Source organism: Podarcis erhardii, assembly GCF_964252035.2.
Source record: "Podarcis erhardii genome assembly, chromosome: 2".
Taxonomy (NCBI): domain Eukaryota; kingdom Metazoa; phylum Chordata; class Lepidosauria; order Squamata; family Lacertidae; genus Podarcis; species Podarcis erhardii.
In genome coordinates this window covers 7,607,697-7,631,062 of record NC_138498.1, presented here as the reverse complement: position 1 = coordinate 7,631,062, position 23,366 = coordinate 7,607,697, and the positions used below count along the sequence as shown (strand labels likewise).

At 45.3% G+C, this 23,366-nt stretch overlaps 1 protein-coding gene and 1 long non-coding RNA gene across 3 annotated transcripts in view; one reads left to right on the top strand and one right to left on the bottom strand.

Moving 5' to 3' along the window:
• LOC309332517 overlaps positions 1-16,864 on the top strand; it is a 33,148-nt gene extending 16,284 nt beyond the window's left edge. Inside the window, exons 2-3 of the long non-coding RNA XR_014152099.1 lie at positions 9,975-10,095; positions 16,720-16,864. This is a non-coding gene — a long non-coding RNA (uncharacterized lncRNA). The remainder of the gene's footprint in view (positions 1-9,974; positions 10,096-16,719) is intronic.
• Positions 10,313-21,372, bottom strand: LOC309332267 (aquaporin-5-like). 2 transcript variants are annotated; one of them, XR_014152068.1, is made up of 5 exons: positions 19,423-21,372; positions 16,871-17,035; positions 14,015-14,098; positions 10,583-12,321; positions 10,313-10,542 (listed from the first exon to the last, which is right to left on the bottom strand). XR_014152068.1 is itself a non-coding variant. In XM_081845335.1 (4 exons), the coding sequence occupies exons 1-4, from the start codon at positions 19,783-19,785 to the stop codon at positions 12,145-12,147; spliced, it is 789 nt and encodes a 262-aa protein (XP_081701461.1). In that variant the 5' UTR covers positions 19,786-21,372; the 3' UTR covers positions 10,313-12,144. The 2 variants fall into 2 exon arrangements, 1 of the variants encoding a protein (XP_081701461.1); XM_081845335.1 differs by having other exon boundaries at positions 10,313-12,321.
• Positions 21,373-23,366: the final 1,994 nt, after the last annotated feature.

Below are 23,366 nucleotides of genomic sequence, written 5' to 3'. Positions count from 1 at the left end.
TGGGCAAAATTTTCTTATTGTGGCCAAGTTGTTCTGACACTCAGTATCATTTAGGCGCTGACAAATTAGACTGTTTGCTTTACTAAAACCCAAAGTGAGGAGCTGTTGTGGCGATAAACCACAAGAGTGAAGTTTCTGGTAGACAATTTTAGTCCAGGCGCTTTTGTGACTATCTTGCAGCACTACGGATATTAAACCGGGGAAATTTGAGTTTAGGCGAAGCCAAATAGTTAAGTGTCCTACGCCAGATCTGTAATTCTACCGAGGGAAGATTATCCTCTAGGTGCAATGATGCGTTTGTGACACAGGGTGGCACAGAGAAAATTTGCCTTAGGAACTTTGGTTGGACAGCGTCCGTCGATCCAAGGTGAGAGCCTGTCCAAATCTGAGCCCCATACAATAACTGTGCTAGGGGTTTAGCTTGGAACACTTCCAGGACTGATGGTATCTGTTTACCACCTTTTGTGTGAAAAAAATGTGTCAGAATTTTGGCACTTTGTGCCAAGCATTTCTTTCTGCTTTCTGTCTTTTCCATTTTATCAGAATTTATACTTCTGTCTGAGGGAGACACATGCAGTAAGAGGGGAGATTTAGTGTCCTTATATTTGTGGTAAACTCTCTTCAGGTATCTTTTAGCCTGTTTGCACTCTTTGTCAAACCAGCTGATAGATTCTATTAACCTTTTTGAGCCACTGTTTGTAATCTCCATTCTTAAGTGGCCTTGCAGCCTATCAGTCAATGTCTTAAATGATTTCATGGCCTCAGCAGCGGAAGTAGCTGAAATAATAGCAGTGTGGATAGCCTTTAAATCATCTGTATGAAGAAAGTGAGTCAATGCTAAATTAAGTAATGGCATCCATTTAATTCTATTGGCTGTGGTTATGCCTAAGTTTGAGCTGGAGATAAACTGAGTTTTTAAGGAAGAGTTGTTAAGTTGCAGAGCTGAGAGTACCATTGTTAAGGGAAGGTGATCGCTTTCAATATTGTGGCCCACATCAAACTCCATAACAAACTAATGTGCAAATCGTGAGGTTGCGATATAATCTATGACACTGCCTCTGAACTTTGTAAAATGGGTATATTTCCCGGGGCCAATCTCCCTCTCTATTACTGTTTAATATTAGCAGGTCACTCCGCCTTACAGCCTGGGCTAAACAAAGCCCTGAGTAGTTACATCTATGATCTTTAGATAGGTGGGAGGTGCCTCCATCTAAATAGGTATCGGATTCCGGAAACTGATTATAATGGGTGTATAAGTTAACGCCGTTAACACCCGTGCATTCATTGAAGTCTCCTCCAATGATAAGCAGTGCTGCAGAATAAGTGGATTCGAGGAATTAACAGTCAGTGTGTTGTTAGAATGGCATCATGAGAACATAGGAAGCTGCCCTATACTGAGTCAGACCATTGGTCCATCAAAGTCTTGTTTACACTGATAGGCAGGGATTCAGGCAGAAGTCTCTCTCAGCCCTACTGCTGGGGATTGAACCTGGGACTGTCTGCATGCAAAGCAGATGCTGGCCCACTGAGCTATAGGCTCTGCATATGCAGAAATGGGCCTTTATGCATGATTGGGAACCCTGGAACAATCAGGGTTCCTGATCACAAGTACAGGCCCTACAGACAAACAGTTGTGTGGGTCTACAACCTTAGCTAAGTGCATGGGGGCTGGAGGTGAGGGTCCAGAATGCAGCTCAAAGTAGCTATTCTAGATTACCCAATGTGGCAGTAAAACCCAGTGGTTTGGCTTACCTCCCCTCCCCATAGCTTGGTTGGCAAAGGTAAAGGTAAAGGGACCCCTGACCATTAGGTCCAGTTGTGGCTGACTCTGGGGTTGCGGCGCTCATCTAGCTTTATTGGCCGAGGGAGCTGGTGTACAGCTTGGTCATGTGGCCAGCATGACTAAGCCGCTTCTGGTGAAACAGAGCAGCACACGGAAACGCCGTTTACCTTCCCGCCGGAGTGGGACCTATTGATGTGCTTTCAAACTGCTAGGTTGGTAGGAGCAGGGACCAAGCAACGGGAGCTCACCCTGTCGCGGGGATTCGAACCACCAACCTTCTGATCGGCAAGTCCTAGGCTCTGTGGCTTAACCCACAGTGCCACCCGCGTCCCTTGGTTGGTACTGGCCTGTAAACCAAGAAGACAGAGTTGAACGATGCCCTTTCCCCTAGTCGTCTCTGAGCTTTGTAGAAAATATTTGTCATATCCATTTTCTCTCTGGTTTCACAACAGTTTAGAATGAGGGAGGGAATACTTTGTCTTTCATCACCCATTGCTCCTGCTTTTAACTTATCTTGCTTCCTTCTCTCTCTCTGTGTGTATATGTATAACTGGCATGCAAACCAATTTTATCCATGCTCTCTCTTGCTCCCAAATAAGTGTCTATAGGATTGCAGTCTTGGTTTGACTCTCTCCGCTTCAAAACAAATGGCATGTGTGGGTATATAATTACCTTTGTTTGCCAAAAATATACTGGCATGTGCTTTCCTTATTTCCAATCCCCAATGTGCTAAAGAATAGCCTCTTTCCCCCTCCTAACATTCTCAACACGTGGCAAAACAGTGAAGCACTCATTAGAGGCCACCTTCTTAATTGGTCACGGAGATCAAGATTATGTCAAAGGTCCTTGCCACAAGGTTAAATGTGATTATTTCTGACATGAGCCACCTTCAATTAGGCAAGATGCATAAAGAGCTACTATGGAGTGGATGGTATCAAAGCTTTTAATCAGTGTGTTTTTGACATTTCATTTGGACTCTTAGTGGTTCAGTGACAGCAATCCTACTCCAAATTGAAAATGCCAATTCTTAGACAGAAAGCAGTCCTACATAGCTTCCAAAATATGTTTTTATTGGTGTTAGAGCTCTTCTAGAGGAAGAACTTTCCTATATTTGTAACATCTACTAATAAGCCTTAAATTGTGACTTGGTTCACTTAGGTTCAGCCCCAGAATTTGTTTTTTGTACCAATAGGCTCAATTTGGGAGGTTGGGAGGTAATAATAAATAAAAGAGTCTCTGAGCATGTGCAGAGTTTCTTTCCCTTACTGATCTGTCCTCACACAGGATTAGGGATCACAGAATCTAAGGCAAATGAGAAGGCTCTCAGACAAGCTTGAGCCTGGGGCATCGCTCTTTGTAGAAACTGATCCCTGTCCAGGTAATAAAAAGAGGATTTTCACTTCAAGGCTCTAGTCAGGAGCTCTATGGATCCGACGCTGACTTCCTGGACCACCAGGACTTTGGGAAGGGGTCTAGAAACAGTTGCAATTGACAAGAGACCCTCATGCTTGATTAATACATAGAAAAAAATGTGACTTTGTTGGTATGTAAGTTCTTGTTCAAATTGCTTAAACCATGTTGCTTAGAGCAGAGGATTATAAAACGCTAACTGCTAAGACAGTACATCTGTTGCAGAATTAGTAACCTGCAATAATGGTCTGATGACAGTAATGGTGGTTTGCTGACTGCAGCTTGCACAAAGCTTGGTTTTCATCTCTCTCTCTCTCTCTCTCTCTCTCTCTCTCTCTCTTATTTAAAAAGGCAGTTTCCCAACATTCTGTCCCACTGCCATGTGACTAGGGGCACGTCCACATAACCTGTTTTCTGAGCATTCATCCAGATTTGTTAGCTGGGAGGTTAGATCATGTTGTTTCAAGGCAAAAGTTACCCAATACTGCCCAGTCCATTTTCCCTTCACTTGTCTTATCGCAAAAAGTCCAATCTTTTGGAGAAGGTGGGTTTGCAGGCCCCAGGCACACTGAAGTCATGAACGATGGGCTGAGACAAGGTGAAATTGCAATAAACACGACAACTTGGGATGTAAACAGGCCACAACTTTATTGATTACAGATGTCACCAGGTTTTGGTGCAAGCATTGGACATGTATTTTGAATCAACCAGCCTTTCAGCTATTTCATTATTTCACAGGGTTAACTAAGGTGAAGGATCGCCCTGTGACGCATATCAAATCAGGGTGACCACACCCAAGATCAGCCAATTTGTGGTGCTATGGCTCATCAGCCCTCATCTGGGCAACTGGAGAGAAGCACTTATGCTCTGGAACCCTTTAACGGGATAGCCTGATTTCTTGGACAGTGGGCAGGGAGGGGCTCCCAACCAACTGCCCAATGAGACTCAGGATCCAACCCAATGCCTTATCTGCTGCTTGAGTCAGTCTCTCCCCACCGCCTCAATGCCAAACCAATCACAGCTGCAAGCAACCCTTAATGCTCTTGCCAAGCAGTTAGAGCTCATTGCCTGCTGGTGAAATGGGCATCCCTACGATTGGCTACAACCACAGGTGAGCCCCAATGGCCAGGGGAGGAGGAAGTGATGTTCTTCCATGGCTGGATGGACACCTCGCTGCCACAACCATGCTGGAATGCAACCGCCGCCTCCCCTCATGTGGAAGGTAAGCAGCCATTGTTGCACCGACCAATTGTAACCGCATAGACAGAATTTGCAAGCATGTGATTGAACTCTACCTCAAAATAGGGACAGTCTGAAAGATCCCCATGAAACAGAACCCAGGATGGGGCTATGCAGATGAAAAGTGAGGGTTATGCTGAGAGCAGCAGGGTTGCTTATCAATAACTAGGGGTCATTAAGTCATGAACGAAGCTTAGCCTCCTTCTCCATTATTGTCCCTGAGCACGCCCATCTTCCCTGTGGGGAAAAGGAAAGTACTGCAGTTGGGAATACTGCTGCATTAACATAGAGGAGGGAGAAAGGTTGTTTTCACATAGAGGAGGGAGAAAGGTTGTTTTCTGCTGCTCCAGAGAAGCGGACACGGAGCAATGGTTCCAAACTACAAGAAGATTCCACCTAAACATTAGGAAGAACTTCCTGACAGTAAGAGCTGTTCGACAGTGGAATTTGCTGCCAAGGAGTGTGGTGGGGTCTCCTTCTTTGGAGGTCTTTAAGCAGAGGCTTGACAACCATATGTCAGGAGTGCTCTGATGGTGTTTCCTGCTTGGCAGGGGGTTGGACTCGATGGCCCTTGTGGTCTCTTCCAACTCTATGATTCTATGATTCTATGATTCTATGATTAAAGCACACACCTGCTTTCCAGTTTGATGGGCTGGCCCCTTCTACTGGGGATATGGCATGGCAGGGGGTCTGTGCAATATTTGCAGGGCCCTTATTCTACCCGGTGTCTGGGACTGGACTGAGGAGGAGTGGTGGGGACTGTCCCCCTCTTCCTGAGTCTTCCCGAGAAGAGGAGGACAGTATAGATTTAGAACAGTGGTTTGCAGAAGGACATAGTTCAGAGGCTGCAGAGGGGAGAAGCTGGGAAATATTGGGAGAGCAGCAGGGGAGAGACAGTCGACACACTCAATGTTTTTAGAAAGACCCACCCCCTCTCCTGACCCACCCCCACTCCCAGGACCAGGCATGCACTGAGTAGAACAGAAAGCTCAGAGGCAGAAAGCACAGATCAGCCAGCACAGGGATGGTGTAGAATAGGAGAGACGGAGGGGGTGGGACCTTACTCAGAGCAATGCCATTTTCTAAGAGAGACCACATTCCTTAGTTTCTCTCTGTGAATATTGAATAAACCACTTGGTAAGAACTCTCTTTTTTATCTGCTTCTTGGCTGACACCATGGGAGGGATTGGATTCTCTGAAGCCTGACACCTGAGTGCCATCACAACAACAGGGATTTGGTAGTATGAAGCAATCAGAGCTGTAGTTCAGGGATAGTTTCCCTGGAATCCACTTCATCACATCTTCAGTGCTGTTGGTGATGATTTGCTAGAACTGATGCAAGGCTTATTGACATTTAATCTTTCTACTAGGGTCACAGCTAAAGGTAAAGGTAAAGGGACCCCTGACCATTAGGTCCAGTCATGACCGACTCTGGGGTTGCGGTGCTCATCTCGCTTTATTGGCCGAGGGAGCCGGCGTACAGCTTCCGGGTCATGTGGCCAGCATGACTAAGCCACTTCTGGCGAACCAGAGCAGCACATGGAAACGCCGTTTACCTTCCCACCAGAGAGGTACCTATTTATCTACTTGCACTTTGACGTGCTTTCGAACTGCTAGGTTGGTAGGAGTAGGGACCGAACAACGGGAGTTCACCCCGTTGCGAGGATTCGAACCGCCGACCTTCTGATTGGCAAGTCCTAGACTCTGTGGTTTAACCCACAGCAGCACCCATGTCCAGGGTCACAGCTACTCAGGCACTAAAACAGAAGTATTTTAGCAATCAGCCAGCACCAACACCTGGAAGCCAGTTGCCAAGACCCAATTCCCCTGCTGAAGCCTTGAAAGAGCAGCAAAACCCAGCTCCAAATTTGAAAAGGAAAAGACTGGATGGAATAGATCAAGGGTTACCAAAAAAATTGGTGTTTTGACTATTGTGGAAATACGGATATTAGATATTTCTGCTGCTATGAAGTATGAAAAGATCAAATAATGTGAAAACTCAAAAGTCACAATGTGGATTAAAGCATAAATTGTAAATGTAAACATGTAAAATGTGTGTAGTGTTAAACTCTAAAAACAATGTATTTTCTATTGCTTTGCTTTTTTAAATACAGTGGTGCCCCGCAAGACGAATGCCTCGCAAGACGAAAAACCCGCTAGACGAAAGGGTTTTCCGTTTTTCGAGGCGCTTCGCAAGACGAATTTCCCTATGGGCTTGCTTCGCAAGACGAAAACGTCTTGCGAGTCTTGCGAGTTTTTTCCCTTTCCCCCCCTTTTTCTAAGCCGCTAAGCCACTAATAGCCGCTTAGCCGCTAAGCCGCTAATAGCGCTAATCCGCTAAGCCGCTAATAGGGATGCTTCGCAAGACGAAAAACCGCTAGACGAAGAGACTCGCGGAACGGATTATTTTCGTCTTGCGAGGCACCACTGTAATAATAAAGTTAAAGACTTTAAAAAGATATATATATAAGAGTATGAAAAAAGGGATAGATATTGGAGGAAGATTTGAATAGTACAATATGTGAAGGTATTTTTAAAGGATAAAATTAATAAGAATGAACTTGCTAAGTTAATTTTAAAGTGGAATACAAGAAAGGAAGGCGGGTGGAAGTCAGGAAAATAAGTTTATGAAGGATAAGAATTTGAAAAGAGGTTCTTTTTTTCTTTTTTCTTTTTTAGTTTAAATTCTTAAACTTTTTTATGTTTTTTATATCTTTTTCTTTTCTTTTTGCTGTGTGTTAATTGTTTGTAATTGTTGTTTAAATGTTTGTATTTGTTGATGTATTGTTTCTCCTTTGTATTATCTCTTTTTGTAAAACCTAATAAAATATCATTTTTAAAAAAATAAAAAATAAAAAGATATATATAATGCTTTGTATGCAGAAGGTCCTGGGTTCAATCCCTTGTAGAGCTGGGAATTGTCCAGATATGAAACCCTGGAGAGTTGCTCCAATCTGTGTAGACAGTGCTGAGACAGATGGCACCAATGGTCTGGCATGGTATAATGCAGCTTCCCATGACCTTAATCAACATGTTCAGAGCCTCTGGACTCGACATGTTTTCTTGCAGTAAGAGATAGGTAGATAGCTAAATATAGATATATAGATGCTGGGTTAGGGCAGCAGCACTCACAGCTGAGTCTCTGCTGGTTACCTGAAAGGAGGGGGGAGGGGGGAGGGACCAGCAAGGTTGGCACCATGCAATCTTGGGTACTCTGATGAATCTTCTGTTGTGGCCAGATATTTCTGGAAGCACTGCTATTGTAAGTGCTCCACCCACCTCCCTTCTGTCAAAGCAATCGCTGCAGAAGCATTGGCAAGCTGCTCAGTCACATTTGCCGAACCCCCTCCCCCAGCCAACCCTTTTCACCAAAACATAACGGGCTTATTTCTGGATCATAGTTAGGAATGGGGGTGGCTAGCAGGGATGTAGGAGAGCTTTTTGAGAGGTACAGTGTTTCATTTCCCCACTGTGGTTGGATGGGATCTCTACAAAAGAGATACCAAGCATCAGCTACAATTAAGGTGAGGGAGGGAAGCATTATTTTGTTTTGGACTGAAGTGGGGTTCATAGATGCCCATGTAGCATGCCTTGCGATGGTTCTTAAAAGCACATTTAGGGTGTCTTCCATTTAGGGTAGCCACTTACATGCTGCCCAAAAAGAGGAAACGCAGCACGCTAAATAAAAATTACAAACACACACATATTTGCATATATTCTGCATATTTATGCTAATTGATATGTACTGACGTAAATTTAGGGGAGGGTTTTTTTAATTTAAATAGAAAGGCAAAACATCTCACCTTAGTGGAGAACACTGTGACCAGTTGTCCTGTGTGCACCTTTAAACCAGATAGGAGGTCCTTTATATAGGGATATCAGAAGAGGATCAGTCCACAGCCACATCTAGCACTTTATCTCCCATGGTATAGAAAGACTGCAGGCATGGCGTAAGTACCAGAACTGCCCTTAGCTGTTCCCCAAAGTATAAAGCCTTTGTGACTGGTAGCCATTGATAATGTTATCCTCCATTAATTTGCCAAATCTCCTTTTGAAGCCATCTAACTGAATGAACACCCCTACATCCTATGGTTGTGAATTTTGTATAAGAACAGAGGACTCTGCAAAGTATACCACCCTGCTCTCATTGTCCATCAGCGTTGCAGTGCAACTCTTTGTTCATTTGGTTTATTGGCCATGCTTCTTTCTTTTAAGATTCATGGCAGGTGAATTATGCTGTGCTTCTGAGCAGCTGCAGCAAAAGTATCTCTCCTTACAGAACAGTGCCCTGGATTATCTTGTGACAGCATATGGCAGAAACCCTTCATGTGTGTGTGGGCAGGGTGGGTGGGTGGGTGGGTGGGGAGGTCAGGAACCTCAGACCTAGGGGCCAAATGTAACCTTCCTGGCCTCTGTTTGCCCCTTGAGATTTTCCCCAGGCCACACATCCTACTGAGTCACAGTCCTCACCAGGAGTAAAAAGGTAAAGGTACCCCTGACCGTTAGGTCCAGTCACGGATGACTCTAGGGTACTTGATTTCTAATAATGCCTCTTCCTTGCCTGGATGGAAGATGGAAGATAGATACGAGTGCATAGCTGTCAAGCGTCCCTTATTTGGCGGGACAGTCCCTTATCCCAGCACCATGTTCTGCTGCTGTCCCTTATTGATGATGTCTCTTAAATTTCCTGGGTTTCAAAGGAAGCAGCCAGGGAGGAGGGAGGCTCCAACTGTGTTGCTTGGCTGCATTGCTCACCCAATAATGAGTCTAAGAACAACTGGGGGATGGAGCTGGCATGCCTTGTGCTGATCAAATCAGCCGTGTTGCCTGGGGACTCGCCTTTGCTCAGCGCTTCCCAGCGGAGAGGCGACGGTGGTTTTCCTTGCTGCATCCCCTTTGCCGGGTTGCTGCACTATGGGAACCACCGCTTGAGGCTTTGTTTGGCTGCTGGCTGGGCTTTCTGCCTTTGGCTCGGAGGGGCTCAGAAGTTTAACATACCTGTGCTTGGAAAATCCCTTATTTTGGCTGCTGATCCCTTATTTTCGAGGCTGCTGGTCCCTTATTTTCAAATCTGTAAGTTGACAGCTATGTACGAGTGTTGCCTATTGTTGTTGTTGTTGGCATCCGTCTGTCTCAAGAGACAATGGTGTACACCTCCGGGGGTGAAGTCAAACCGCTGGAGAATCACAGTGCCTGTGGGGTTGCGGAGACTGGTAACATAACTGCTGCCTCCCACATTGGTTTTTGCTCTGTTAGCCGCAGCAAAGTGACCTCTCCACTGAAGAGAGCCAGTGTGGTGTAGTGGTTAAGAGCAATGGACTCATAATCTGGTGAACCGGGTTTGATTCCCCGCTCCTCCACATGCAGCTGCTGGGTGACCTTGGGCCAGTCACACTTCTCTGAAGTCTCTCAGCCTCACTCACCTCACAGAGTGTTTGTTGTGGGGGAGGAAGGGAAAGGAGATTGTTAGCTGCTTTGAGACTCCTTAGGGTAGTGATAAAGCGGGATATCAAATCCAAATTCTTCTTCTTCTTCTCTCTAGGGCGTAAGCCTGGGCAGTGTATATGGAGGTCCTGGGCTGCCCAGATGACCAGACCCCCCTCTTGGCTTTGCCAATGTGGTCCAAAGGAAAGCAGAGCAATGCATTTGACACCAGTACAGAGGTAAAATTCACATTTGTTGCTCTACTCACTTTTGCCTGTGCCCCCTACCCACTGGCATGTGGCCCTCAGTAAGTGTCCAGAAGGAAACATGGCCCCGAGCTGAAAAATGTTCCCTCTCTCAGCCTGACAGGTTACCATTGAGTCTCCCTGGTTCTCTGTGAGGACCACTATACCCACATTGACATATCCCTGAGCCATTGATGTTGTTGCACTGGGTTTTTTTAGTTTTTTTATTCATAATAAATAATACAATATATTACAGAGACCCTCATAATAATAAATGAAATTGCATTAAACAGGAAATAAACGCAGCAAGACACCAGCCAATGCAGAAAACAGCAGTCTTTCCCCACCCAGCTCAAGTTATATAACACTTTGGAAAGGGTCAATGGACAGATCATTGTTTCTGGATTGATTTTCCTCGCACATCTCTGACTTCCCCCACAGCTGCAGGAGGACTGACTTTTGGTCCAGTTCCTCATCATACCTGTGCTCACCTCTGGATGAAGCACCCAAAACTACCTTCCCTTTAATTGGGCTGCCAACCAAGCAAACAACAAAACTCTCCCCAAACATTTCAGTGTTGTTTATTTGTTTTAAAATCTGATTCTGTTGCCAAATTATTTTGTTCAACAGCCAGAATTTGCGGCTAGTAAGATTTTTGTTTCAAGCTGATTTTTCTTTTCTTGAAGTGAAATTCAGCTGCACCTCTCCCACTTAGTGCACCTGCAACGTGTTTTGAACTCCGAAGGTGACCCCCATCCTATCCTCAGGAGCTGAGCCAAATGGTCCATTTCACACACTGCTGCGTGAGTGACTGAGCTAGCAGCCTGCAGTTATGCCTGTTTCCTCTGTGGCCAACACCTTTCCTCAGACCAAGCAAGGAGGAGTTGCAAGGGCCCAGAGCCACAGGGGAGATTTTGTTCAGGGGCAGCAATTGAGAATACTCTCACATGTGATCTCCTGTGCAGATCCTTCACCCTTCAAGCACAGGTTGGGTCTGACACCTCTGCCAACACCAGCCGCAGCAGCAAACCTCTGGATTTTATTGGCTCCACTCCTACTAATCCCATTCCCCCATCCCGACTCCTGGCTCTGCCTCCTCTAGGTCTTAACCTCTTGATACCTGGTCAAACGCAAATGCTAGCAATCCTCTCACACACTGACTAGAGGCAGAAGTGTCGAGCTGGAGCAAGGATGTCCACCCGTCTAAGGAAAGGGCCTTGTGCTTTATACAGTAGATCTAGAAATTGTTTCTCTTCCTTTTGCTGCTTGCTTGAACCCATGGAAAATGGAAATCAAGGCAAGGCAAGAGTCAGGATGGTGTTTTCCTTTTCTCCGTGAATGTAGCAGTCTTTTTCTTTAAAGGCTGGGGTGTTTCACACGAATTCTCATCTCACTGTCCAATGTATCACTCCATAAAGCCCACTGTAACTTCAACCTGAGGGGTTCATGTGAATATTTACAGTGTATGTGGGCTGGAGATGTATTAAGCATACAAAAAAGGGCTAGTTGCAAGCATTATTGCATATATGAAGCTGGACCTAAGAAATTCAAGCTCAGGCAACTTTGCCCCCAAACCCTGAAAGCCCAGAGTATATGTGGACCTGGGGGTACTTGTCCTGCAGCCCATCAGGAAGGGAAATATAAACTGCTAAAGAAACTATTAACACACCCACCCCTCGCACAGTTGCAAAAGCTAAGGTGCCAGGCATAACTCTAGAACACTTGCAGGTCTTTGCCGGTCCTGAGACGTTACAATACGATTCTTGTTTGGTGCGGCACTTTGAATGAATGCCTTGCTCCCAAAACGGACTGTGCTCAAACCATCCATTTTCCAGCTTTCTTCTTCCCATGCACCCACACACACACATGCACACTCACACTCACAATGGTTATTTACAGAAGTAATGTCCCCCTGATTCCCTCTTCGGTCCCCAGGCATCAGTGGAAGCTATCTTGGTTCTTTAAATTGCAAGGCATTTGGTCAGTGTTCATTTGGCATCAGGGGGTGTTTGAGTCTTCTCTACCTTCTCATCCAGAGCGTTCTCATTTGCAGGAGGCCATCTCTATGCTTTTCTCTTTCTCTTCCCACTCTTCTTCCGACTCGTAAGTGCCTTTCACAATTGCGACCCTCTCTGACATGTTCATTGGATGAGGCATCAGAAGGTAGTTGTAAAGCAGAGAGGCCACAATGCCTCCAACAATGGGGCCAACCCAGAAGACCTGAGGAACCAAGGGAAGGAGTTAGAAGCTGTCCAAAGACTTTCAGGCTCCTTTGTGCCAGTGAGGCCAGAGCAGAGGTGGTTGATTCATCTTGTGCCGTATCTTCCATGCAAGAAATGCCTCATGGGTTTGGGCAGAGGTAGGCAAGCCCTTGGCCTAATTTCAAAAGCATTTTGCAAGCTAGCCATTCACATGCCCTCCAACATTTCTCCAATGAAAATAGGGATGTCCTATTTAATAATAATGATAATTTTACTATTTATACCTCGCCTATCTGACTGGGTTGCCCCAGCCACACTGAGTGGCTTCCAACACTAACAACAACAACAACATTAAACATTTAAAAACTTCCTTATACAGGACTGACTTCAGATTGCTTGGGAGTCGAATAACTCCATACCCCCCAACATTTCTCCAATGAAATTAGGGACATCCTAAGAAAAGACGGGACATTCCAGGATCAAATCAGAAACTGTAAATCTCTGGGACTGTCCCTGGAAAACAGTGCATTCTGACTTAGCTATCTGCACACAGTCTACTAAGACAGAATTGAGAGAGAGAGAGATTGAACGGGTAGCACACAGTGAGAGAGAGGTGGAGGGGCAGAGAGAAATAGGAAAAAGGGAGTGGCACAGAGAAAATGAGGGAGAAGGGGTGACAGAGAGAGAAAGAGAGAAAGAGAGAAAGAGAGAAAGAGAGAAAGAGAGAAAGAGAGAGAGAGAGAAAGAAAGAAAGAAAGAAAGAAAGAAAGAAAGAAAGAAAGAAAGAGAGGGTAGGAGAGTGAAAGAGGTTGACACACTCGCTTTTGGCTCTAGCCCCACCCACTGCTGACTTCTTCCTAGCCCCCTGCCACCATGCAGCCCCCAACAGATTACTCCTAAGGGGATGTGGCTCTGCAATGTAGATAGTTGCATGTGGAGCAACAGAGAGCAACCCTTTCCTCTTTGGTTGGCCAGTCCCAGAACAGGAATGGGTGATCTCTGAACCTGGGGGGCCAGGCGTTACAGCTATTCCCCCACGGTTCCTGCTTGGGCAGATCTTCTGATGAATTTCAAAGGAAGCAAAAGGAATTTTACTAAAATTTGCATAATTTCTCAAGGGTGCAATCTCTCTTTCGTCAAAAGCAAAATTTAACAGTAAATTTGGAGGTCCCTGGCTGGGCCAAAACAGTCAAGACATTTTAAAGGAATCAGAAATGGTGGTTGGTGATCTGCACTCCCTCAGTACATATTTGGATTTCAACTCCACATTTTAGGGACCACAGATGCAGCTACAATACGAAGGAGAATATATGGGAAGGTGGCCAATTTCTGAGTCATATATCACCACCATTGTGCTCATGGCATTGCGAATCTTGTTGAAATTTGGTGGCCCAACACAGTTCTAAAACATAGATGAAAAGTTACACACACACCAGAGTTACCCAACATGGTGCCTTGTAATTTAAAGCTCCCATTAGTTTCTGCCATTCCATTATTCTGGAATGATGGAAGTTGTAGTCATCTGAAGGGAAGCACATTGTCTATTTCTACTGTGCATTATCTTTTACACTGAAATACTTCTGTATTAAAATATGTGTGACTTTGGTTTTGCATCCAGTAAACCCTAGCCGTGCAGCAGCTAAGGGTCAGTTTTCACTGCTTATTTCCTGTGACTGTCTTTTACTTCCGAGTGAAAAGCTCTAACTTCTTACCCAATGAGCACTGCTGAATCTTTTCATGACAACAGCAGGTCCAAAAGACCTGGCAGGATTCATAGAGCAGCCAGTAAAATAGATCTGTGGAGAAGAGGGGAGGTGTTCGTTAGGCATCTAAACATTTCTTGTAATTCCAATGTTTATAATCTTTTTTTAAATTCAGTTTTGCAGTACACATTTAAATTCAAACATTAGACATAACCATCAACATTTAGGATTCCCTGATTCATTGGACTTCCCTCCACCCTTCCATGGTTTTCATTTTCAATCTTTTTCAACTGCATCATATATTTTCTCTATTTTTCTTAAAGTAGTCCATTTTTACCTTCGTTTATAGTACATTACAAGCATTACTCAAATTCTGCCAAAACTTTTAGCTGTTTACAGTGTTCTCTTAGGTAATTTGTAAATTTTTCCTATTCCTTATTAAAGTTTCTCTCTTCCTGGTTTCTGATTTTCCTGGTCATTTTTGCCATGAAGCCTAGGATGGAGAAACAAGGCTAATATTCCGGAAATCCTTGTCTGAGACTCTGTAAAAGGATTCTGTGGAACTGTAACAACCCTTCATGTGGATTACTGGACTCTTTGAACAGACAGGTGGAATAGATACTTCTACATGTATGGACCTTATGCATGAACTGACTAGAGAATGAACTGATCCACTGAGTCTTCTGCTTTTTTCGTTGACTTCTGTTGAAATCTACAAATTGATACAATGAATAAGGTAAAGGGTAAAGGGACCCCTGACCATTAGGTCCAGTCATGGCCAACTCGGGTTGCGGCGCTCATCTCGCTTTATTGGCCGAGGGAGCCGGCATACAGCTTCTGGGTCATGTGGCCAGCATGACTAAGCCGCTTCTGGCAAACCAGAGCAGTGCATGGAAATGCCGTTTACCTTCCCGCTGGAGCAGTACCTATTTATCTACTTGCACTTTGACGTGCTTTTGAAATGCTAGGTTGGCAGGAGCAGGGACCGAGCAATGGGAGCTCACCCCGTCGCAGGGATTCGAACCGCCGACCTTCTGATCGGCAAGTCCTAGGCTCTGTGGTTTAACCCACAGCGCCACCTGCGTCCCACACATGAATAGTATACCTTATTTATTCAAAAGTACAGCCGGTTACATTTTGTGTGTTTACTGAGTATGTTCCACGTAACCATAGGTATGTTGTTGTTGCTTTGCAAAAGTCAGGCAATCCCAGCAAATTCTCCCTTCTAGCATTCCCCACACCATGGAGCTGCTATCAGATTCTCAGCCCGGCCATGCTTGGTGCGGTAGGAATCCTGCTTGTGTGCATAAGCACTTTCATGCGAATGCTGCATCTCTACACGAGGGCCATGGGTTCCCTGCCTCTGCTCTACCCAAACAGGCCATAGCTCTATAGTACAGCACACCTTTAGCATGCAAAATGTATTTGCTTCCAATCCTGGCTTCTTCAGTTAAAAAGGTACCGGTAGTAAAGGATGAGAAATATGATTGTATCCAAAGCTAGTCCTGCTCAGAGTAGACAGACCTAAGTTAGTCATGTCTGTTCATTTCTATGGGTCCAGGGTTATCATTGGATTCAACCCATACTCTCTGTCCGAAACCCTGGAGAGCCATTGCTGGTCAGATAGGGAAACAGTCTGACTTGGCATAAGACTCTCCTTCCTTGGAGGTTTTTAAGCAGGGATTGGATGGCCATCTGTCATGGATGCTTTAGCTGGGAATCATACATTGCAGGGGGTTGGACTAGATGACCCTTGGTATCCCTTTCAACTCTACAGTTCTTTGATTTTATGAAGACTGCTTCCTACTGAAGAAATGACAGAAGCCATAGGATTCTTTGCATGGAGCTCCCACCTCTCATCTCCGCCAAGCTAAGCAGTTGGTTCCTTACCTCTCTCACCCTGACCTAGACACTGTGATCCACGCAACATTCACCGCCAGACTTGATTATTGTAACTCACTCTACGTGGGGCTGCCCTTGAGACTGACTCAGAAACTCCAGCGGGTGCAGAATGCCGCGGCGAGACTCCTTAAGGGGTCTTTACTGTGGGATCACATTCACCTGGTGCTATACCAGCTGCACTGGCTCCCGGTGGAGTACAGGAACAGGTTTAAGGTGCTGGTTAAATCTTTAAAGCCCTATACGGCCTAGGCCCCTCGTACCTATGGGACCGCCTCTCCTGGTATGTCCCATGGAGGACCTTGCGGTCTTCAAACAAAAACATCTTGGAGGTCTCGGGCCACAGGGAGGTTAGGCTGGCCTCAACCAGAGCCAGGGCTTTTTCGGGTGTGGCCCCGATCTGGTGGAATGCTTTGTCACAAGAGACTAGACAGAGCCGTTCCACCAGGCCTTTGGCCAAGGCACAGCCTGACCCCCTCCTTTGGCAATCCTCACAGAACTCTAGCCCAATGGTTGCCATTAATTTGAGTTTGAATTGATTTTAGAATGAATTGATTTTAGAATGCTGTATTACTTTTACTGTTTTCAGCCACTCTCAGCCTGGCTTCGGCTGGAGAGGGTGGGATATAAATAAATTATTATTATTATTATTATTATTATTATTATTATTATTATTCTCCCTGTGCTCAAGTGACTGTGGCCCCACATCCCCCCCCAAGTGATCAGCACTCAAGGCTGCCATGATGTGGGGCATTTCACTATTTCCATCTCCCCCTTCCTTTTGTTTCTGTACCACCACTTTGTTTTCCACGCAGAAAGTCACAGGTTCAGCCCCTGCCACCTGCACCTTGGAGAGCTGCTGCCAAGTATTTCTGGACAAACCTGAGCTCGACTCAATAGCCTGACTCAAAACATCGGACAGCTCCCCATGTTCCTAAAAGAAAACCTGAGTAGAAAAACACTTACCCCAACGAGGTGGCCCAGAGTGACAGCCAGTCCGATAGACAGGGATGGAGAGCCCACATGGTCACGCCGGCGGCTGTCAGTCGAGGCAAAGATGCACATAACAAGCATGAAAGTTAAGATCATCTCCACCACCACAGCCTGGCCTGCGGTTGTGTTGTTGCTGAGCTGTCAGGATGGAAGAGAAGAGACTGCGGTTACAATCTTGCACATTCATCTCTGGAACTAACTCCTGCTTAAAACCAAGAAAAACTACTTCCAACGAAGTAGAGGTTACTCTTAAGGGTGGTTGTTAAGAAAACAACAAACCCCAAAGTGCAATAAGACTTCACGGTTGCTATTAGATTTCATTCCTCTGAGCTGCATTTCACTCTCTACTTGGACGCTGCCAAGCTTGCTGGAGGTGTGGTGCTTAATAATACTAAATAAACAATTCAGCTCACTGAGCTTCAACAGAACTAAACTGGAATTACCTTATAAACCCCTCTCTATAGGACAGGAAAGGATCTTTAAGAAGCAACAGGAGTTGGAGTTATACAAGGCATTCATTGTTTTTTAAATGGTCTATCACTCTGTCCATCTTTTATTTCCTTCATTTATCTCTCTTTTGTTACTGATTTCTCATACAGCCTCATCAACCTAGCCCTGAGATATTATCTCTTGGCAAATGCTTTATCTCCTTCAAATGCTCTTTACAACAGCTAATACCTGCTGAAGAACAATGCAGGGGGAAGCTATGGGATTTGCAACAATTCAGGAGCAGATACCAGGATCCTCTTTTAGGCAGCCTTAAAAGAATGTTCCCTGGCTCCATTAAATGAGTCTCTAGCTTACATTTAGAAGAGGGGAGTTAGAAGGAACTATAAGCATTTGGGATTTACATAGGTATGTTGCGGGTCAATGAAATTCGGGGGGGGGGAGGGGAATAGATTTTAAGCCCTCTGGTTAGGCAGTTTGCATCTTTACACATATGAGGTTTAAGGTAATTCTTGCTTTGGGGGCAGGTTTGTAATGCAAATATCAAACCAACAGTGGGCAGGTGGCTTATCTACATTACAAATGTTTCTCCTTCCAGCTTCCTCTTCTACATCGGACAACAATCCAGAGCTACAATTCAGTGTTAATGTGGATAACGCAAGAGAGATTGAAATGCAGAGCAGTCCGAAGATTCCCTTTTGCAGTCTCTGCATGCTAACTAAAAGTTTAATAGGAGCAGAAGAATGGTTGCTGGTGAAAATTTAGGAAACAAGGGGAAGTAAGCTGGATCCTTAGCTATAGCACAGCATTGAACAAGTAGGTAAAAACATCTGATTTCCTTTGGTAGGAAATTTGGGCTCTTACAATGGAAACCTGGAACTTCCAGTTGCCTTTAACACTGACTCCCTTCCCTTTCCACAGCAGGCGCTGTAGCACTACAAGTTTGACTTCACCCCTGAAGGCACACTCTTCTCTGTCTCCTGAGAAAGATCAATGCCAACCAACCAGCCTTAATGCCTTACAGCTGCTTTGGACTAAAACTCCCCCCATCCCCTAGCATTAGCTCTGCAGGCTGCAGTTGAAGGGAGCTGAAGTCCAAAACATCTGGGGAGCACCAGGTTGGCAAAGGGTGTTCTGAATTTTCACTGTGTTGTGCTTCCCATATCCTCCTCCTGCTGGCTTAGCTGGTCTTGTGCCTTTTCCTGTCCAGGTCTAATGAGGATTCTAAACCTTCCCGGATGGTCCATTTAATTCAATACACAGCCCAGCATAGAGTTTAGTGTGCTGAAGACTGTCGGATCTTTCAGCTTCATCCTGGGCTGAACTGACCTTTCACAGGGATCTGAAGAGATCCATGCTCACACACGGGAAGCAAATGGGAAACTCTGTGTTCACAGTTGTTGGGCTTGTGTGTAGCTAATTTACTCTTCCTTCCCACATCCCTGAGCATAGTACTGAATGCTGTCCACTGGACTGCAGGAGTAGCTTTTGGAGTGGGAAACCCAGCCAGATGGGCAGGGTATAAATAATAAACTGTTATTATAAATTATTGTTCCATTGGGAAATAGTGGGAAAGAAGTCGATGCCTTTCCAAGAGGACACAAGGCAACATGCACCAACTGAGCACCAACAGTTTGAAATGGTTCCAAATTATTATCGTTTTGAAAAACAACAACTCTAAAAGGAACCAACATCTGCCCTGCTCCCCAGATCATTCTTCAAATGGTAAAGCTGGAGTTAAAGAAAAAGTATAGTTCTCTCTCTCTCTCTCTCTCTCTCTCTCTCTCTCTCTCTCTCTGGGACTGGCTGACTCATTCGCTTGGATATGAGAGACCTTTGGAAGAAACGCCGCATTGAAAATTACAAGGCACAATTAACCTGTCCTACCAGCAAGCTTCCATGCCTATTCTTACTCTACAGCATAATGTGCTGGTGGGATCTCTTGTGCCACAAGCTCTCCAGAGGCTAAGTTCAGGTCTCTCCTGAGAAGCCAGTTCCCCTTTGAGGGGCACTTGCCAGCCCGAGGTGCCAAACCACCAATATCACGAATCTAATCCACAGCCGCAGCAAGTACTTACCGCGTTGACTGCCAGGTTGCCACGGGCGTTAGAAGGAGTCACCCCATAAAGTATGCCTGCTCCGGCGATGGCACCGATCAGCTGGGCTGCAACATAGAACAATGTCCGGAGGAAAGAGATCTGGTTCCCCACAAAGAAGGCAATGGTCACTGCTGGGTTGACGTGGCCGCCGCTGATGGGACCAAATGTCTGTACCATCGTGGCAATGGCCAAGCCGAAAGCCAGGGCGATCTGGAGGACGCTTGGCAAGGCCGAAGGCCATTTCAGGGCTGAACCCAAACCGAAGAAGACGAAGAGCAGCGTGGCTAAGAACTCGCAGAAGACAGCTCGGAGAAAAGCGATGGTGCAAATTTCTTTTCTCATGGTTGCACCGGAGCAGGTGGAATGGCAACGAAGGTGTGAAAGTCTCTGCTCTGTCTGGGATGCCAAGGGAGTGAAGCAAAGTGCTGGGCCATACAGAGAGAGATATATATCTACAGGTGCTGCAATAAAAGATCCTCTCCAGGTATGGGTGGAGCCAATAAATGTGGCCAGTCCTCCTCTTCCCCCTCCTGTTCCTGTGGAGTTTGGAAACTTTCCATCTTCAGACAACAACTGCACCTTCCTCTCTTGTAGGCTCCAATATTGGTGCTGATTTTCTTCTTTTCTCCTTCAGACAATGGGGTTTCTATTGAATAGCCTTGCTGTCATTAGATAACCACAATATTGCATAATGCCACAGAGATTAGCACCTCGTCTGTTTACCTTCTTTTCTTCTCTTTTCTTGTTCTTTCAGTTTGTAACACAAGGCATTCCATCTCTATTAAGCTTTTTTTATTTTTTAAAAATGCACTCAGATATTAGGCTTCTAATATGCCACTATTCCACCCTCCCCCTGCTCAGGACTGAAGAGTGGAAAGTAATCGGGCAATAATTGTGGACAACTCTGCAGAACTGGATTCTCCAGTATGCCAGCGCAGGTCTTGAATGCATTTCTTTTGAATCGTTAGGAGTTTTTGGTAGTTTGCTCCAGAAAATGTGACAGCTTTTGCCCTATGTTCCTATCTATCAAAAAAGAAGGTAAAATAAAACAATGGGTACAAACCTACATGCAGCCACTTGCTGCAGGGCCGTGAAATGTATCAGCAGTGTAGAGGTTTAGTTTACAACCTGTAAAGTTTCAATAGGAGTGCAGAACCCGGGGCATTTGTTTATTTAATACCATTTGGATAACTGCCCAGTATTACATGTTATCTGGGTGGCTCACAAAAATTAAAAGAAACACACACACAATGCAAAACACTATAAGTAGTACAAAAGCAGCACTTGTTCTTGTTTGGAAGAGAAAAGAGCAAAACTATTAATAGCCCATCAAGCACAATTCATAAATTGAGACAGGTGGTAAAAGCACAGGTTGCTTAAAAGATTGGATGATTAAAAAGGTATTTCACCTAGTACTGAAAAGACCATAAGAATAGTACCAGGTGAACCTCTCTGGGGAGACTGTTAGTAACTGGGGTGCCACCACCAAGAAGGCTCTCTCCCATCCGCCTCACTTCATTTGGTGAGAGCACCCAGAGTTGGTCCTCTGAATAGGACCCGCCTATCTCTTTATCTACCTGGCTGCACTGGCTGCCAATTTGTTTACTGGCCCAATTCAAAGTGTTGGTTTTGGCCTATAAATCCTTAAATGGCTCAGGACCACAACACCTCAAGGATAGCCTCTCCCCATAAGAACTGACTCGGACCCTGCCATCATCACCTGGGGCCCTTCTTCATGTGCCTGCTTCACAAGAGGTCCAGTGGGTGGGAACATGAGAAGGGGCCTTTTCTGTGGTGGCTCCCCATTTGTGCAATGCTCTCCCCAGGGTGACTTGCCTGGCACCTTCATTACAAATCTTTAGGCACCAGGTGAAAACATTCTTCTTCTACTAGACGTTTGGCTAATTAAACAAATGATGTGCTTTTAAACTTTGCTTGTGTGGGGTGTTATTATTTTGTTTGTTATTATGTTATGCATTTTTGTGTTCTATCTTGTAAACCACCCTGTGATCCTCAGAAGAAGGGCAGTATAGAATAATAATAATAATAATAATAATAATAATAATAATAATAATAATAATAGAAACGGTTCAAAAGAATCCCATGGTCAACCATATCAAAAACCACTGAGAGAGCAATAAGGTTGTACTCCCCATGTTTCTTGGACCCAGTCCGATTCTTTCTCTAAACAGTGTCTGAACCCTAAATTTAATAAATAATAATAATCTAAAGCAGGCTGCTGTTTTAGTTGCACTGGGGAAAACATTCAGGTGTCTCCTACATAACTAATTAGGTATTCAGGGAAAGACAATTTAGACTGTAGAGACTGCAAGGAGGGAAGATTTGAGTGTGCCTAGTACTTCAAAGCAACTGCATAGGGCTGCTAATTTGTTTTAGAAGGAGATAATGCTCATGAACTAGTTTGACCCTAAGCATTCCCACGATTGTCTATATTGCATTGCTCTTGTGCGTAGTGAAACCTCTCACATTGCTTGGATTACCTGGTTAACCACACAGAATATTCAGCTGATCAGAGAAACAAACAATGTGCATTTCAGCTTCTGTGAGGAAATGAGAAATTGTCAGTTTGGCTGGGGTTAAAACTCCAAACAGAGGCAGGCTAAGGGCTGGGAAGAGGTCCTTGGATATAGAGACGCTAAGGGGCAGGGAGCTCAAAGGCAGGGAAGGTGAAGGAAAGTTCCAGAATCAACTGAGTATCTGAAGGAAAGGTAGGTGGGAAATGAAATTTAAAGGAAAGGCAAGAGGAGGCAGGAAGCTGCAACAAGAAGTGGGCTTTCAAGGAGGGAACACACACAACTGAAGCTCAGGAGAGGCTGGATTTCCTCAGAGGGAAGAAGACAGGAAGACTGCAGAAGGTGGGCCAAGAGAATGAGTGGCTATGGGAATGGGATAAAGTGTACAATAAAAAACAATGCTTGGTGGAGATGTGAAGAAGGAGGCAAGTGGAAGTGAGGAGAAAGCAGGATAGGGACAAAACTGGAAAGCTGAAAGGAGCTGTGTCCCACAGGTAGGAAGTAAGTCACCAAGAAAATGAAGCTGTGAAACGTGGGGACTCAGCTAGGAAGCCAAGGGGGCATGAAGTTTGCTAGGTCTAGAATACAGGCCCTGGCAGAGTAAATCAGGCAGTTAATGGCTTTAAATGTTGTGGGTGGCGCTGTGGTCTAAACCACTGAGCCTAGGACTTGCCGATCAGAAGGTCGGCGGTTCGAATCCCTGCGACAGGGTGAACTCCTGTTGTTCGGTCCCTGCTCCTGCCCACCTAGCAGTTCGAAAGCATGTCAAAGTGCAAGTAGATAAATAGGTACCACTCCAGCGGGAAGGTAAACAGCGTCTCCGTGTGCAGCTCTGGTTTGCGGCTTAGTCATGCTGGCCACATGACCTGGAAGCTCTCTGCGGACAAACGCCGGCTCCCTTGGCCTATAGAGCGAGATGAGCACTCCAACCCCAGAGTCGTCCGTGACTGGACCTAATGTTCAGGGGTACCTTTACCTTTACTGTTGCGGTAGCATTGTGGCCTTACTGTTTTGAAGGACCAGAATAAAACCCCCAAAGACATGATGGATTGCATGTGAAATAGATTTGAACTAACCAGCTATTTACTTGGCTTATTGTCAAACCGGTGTTCTACGTCACAATCTTTATCTGTCCCCAAAAGATCTTTATGGGGCAGGTTCTGAGAGTGCCGATTTTACAGGGAAAGAGCTGAGGTTGGGACAGCAACTCAGCCAGGGCCATGCGGCAAGTCCTAATGGCCAAGCAAGGATTTGACTGCCAGAACAAATCCAGGGGGTGGATTTTACCAAACAGAAAAGACTGGAGATTCCACAGGCAGATGAGGACTGAAATAGGTGAGGCTTTGCCGGGGGGGGGGGGGGGATCAAGCCACTTTTCAATGCTCTTCA

Coding starts and splice junctions, on each gene's coding strand:
- LOC309332267 (XM_081845335.1), bottom strand. CDS start 19,785: ATGAGAAAAGAAATTTGCACCATCGCTTTTCTCCGAGCTGTCTTCTGC. Junction 17,036..19,422: donor GCAACCTGGCAGTCAACGCG/GTAAGTACTTGC, acceptor CCATCCTGACAG/CTCAGCAACAACACAACCGC. Junction 12,322..14,014: donor GATTCAGCAGTGCTCATTGG/GTAAGAAGTTAG, acceptor TTGGTTCCTCAG/GTCTTCTGGGTTGGCCCCAT.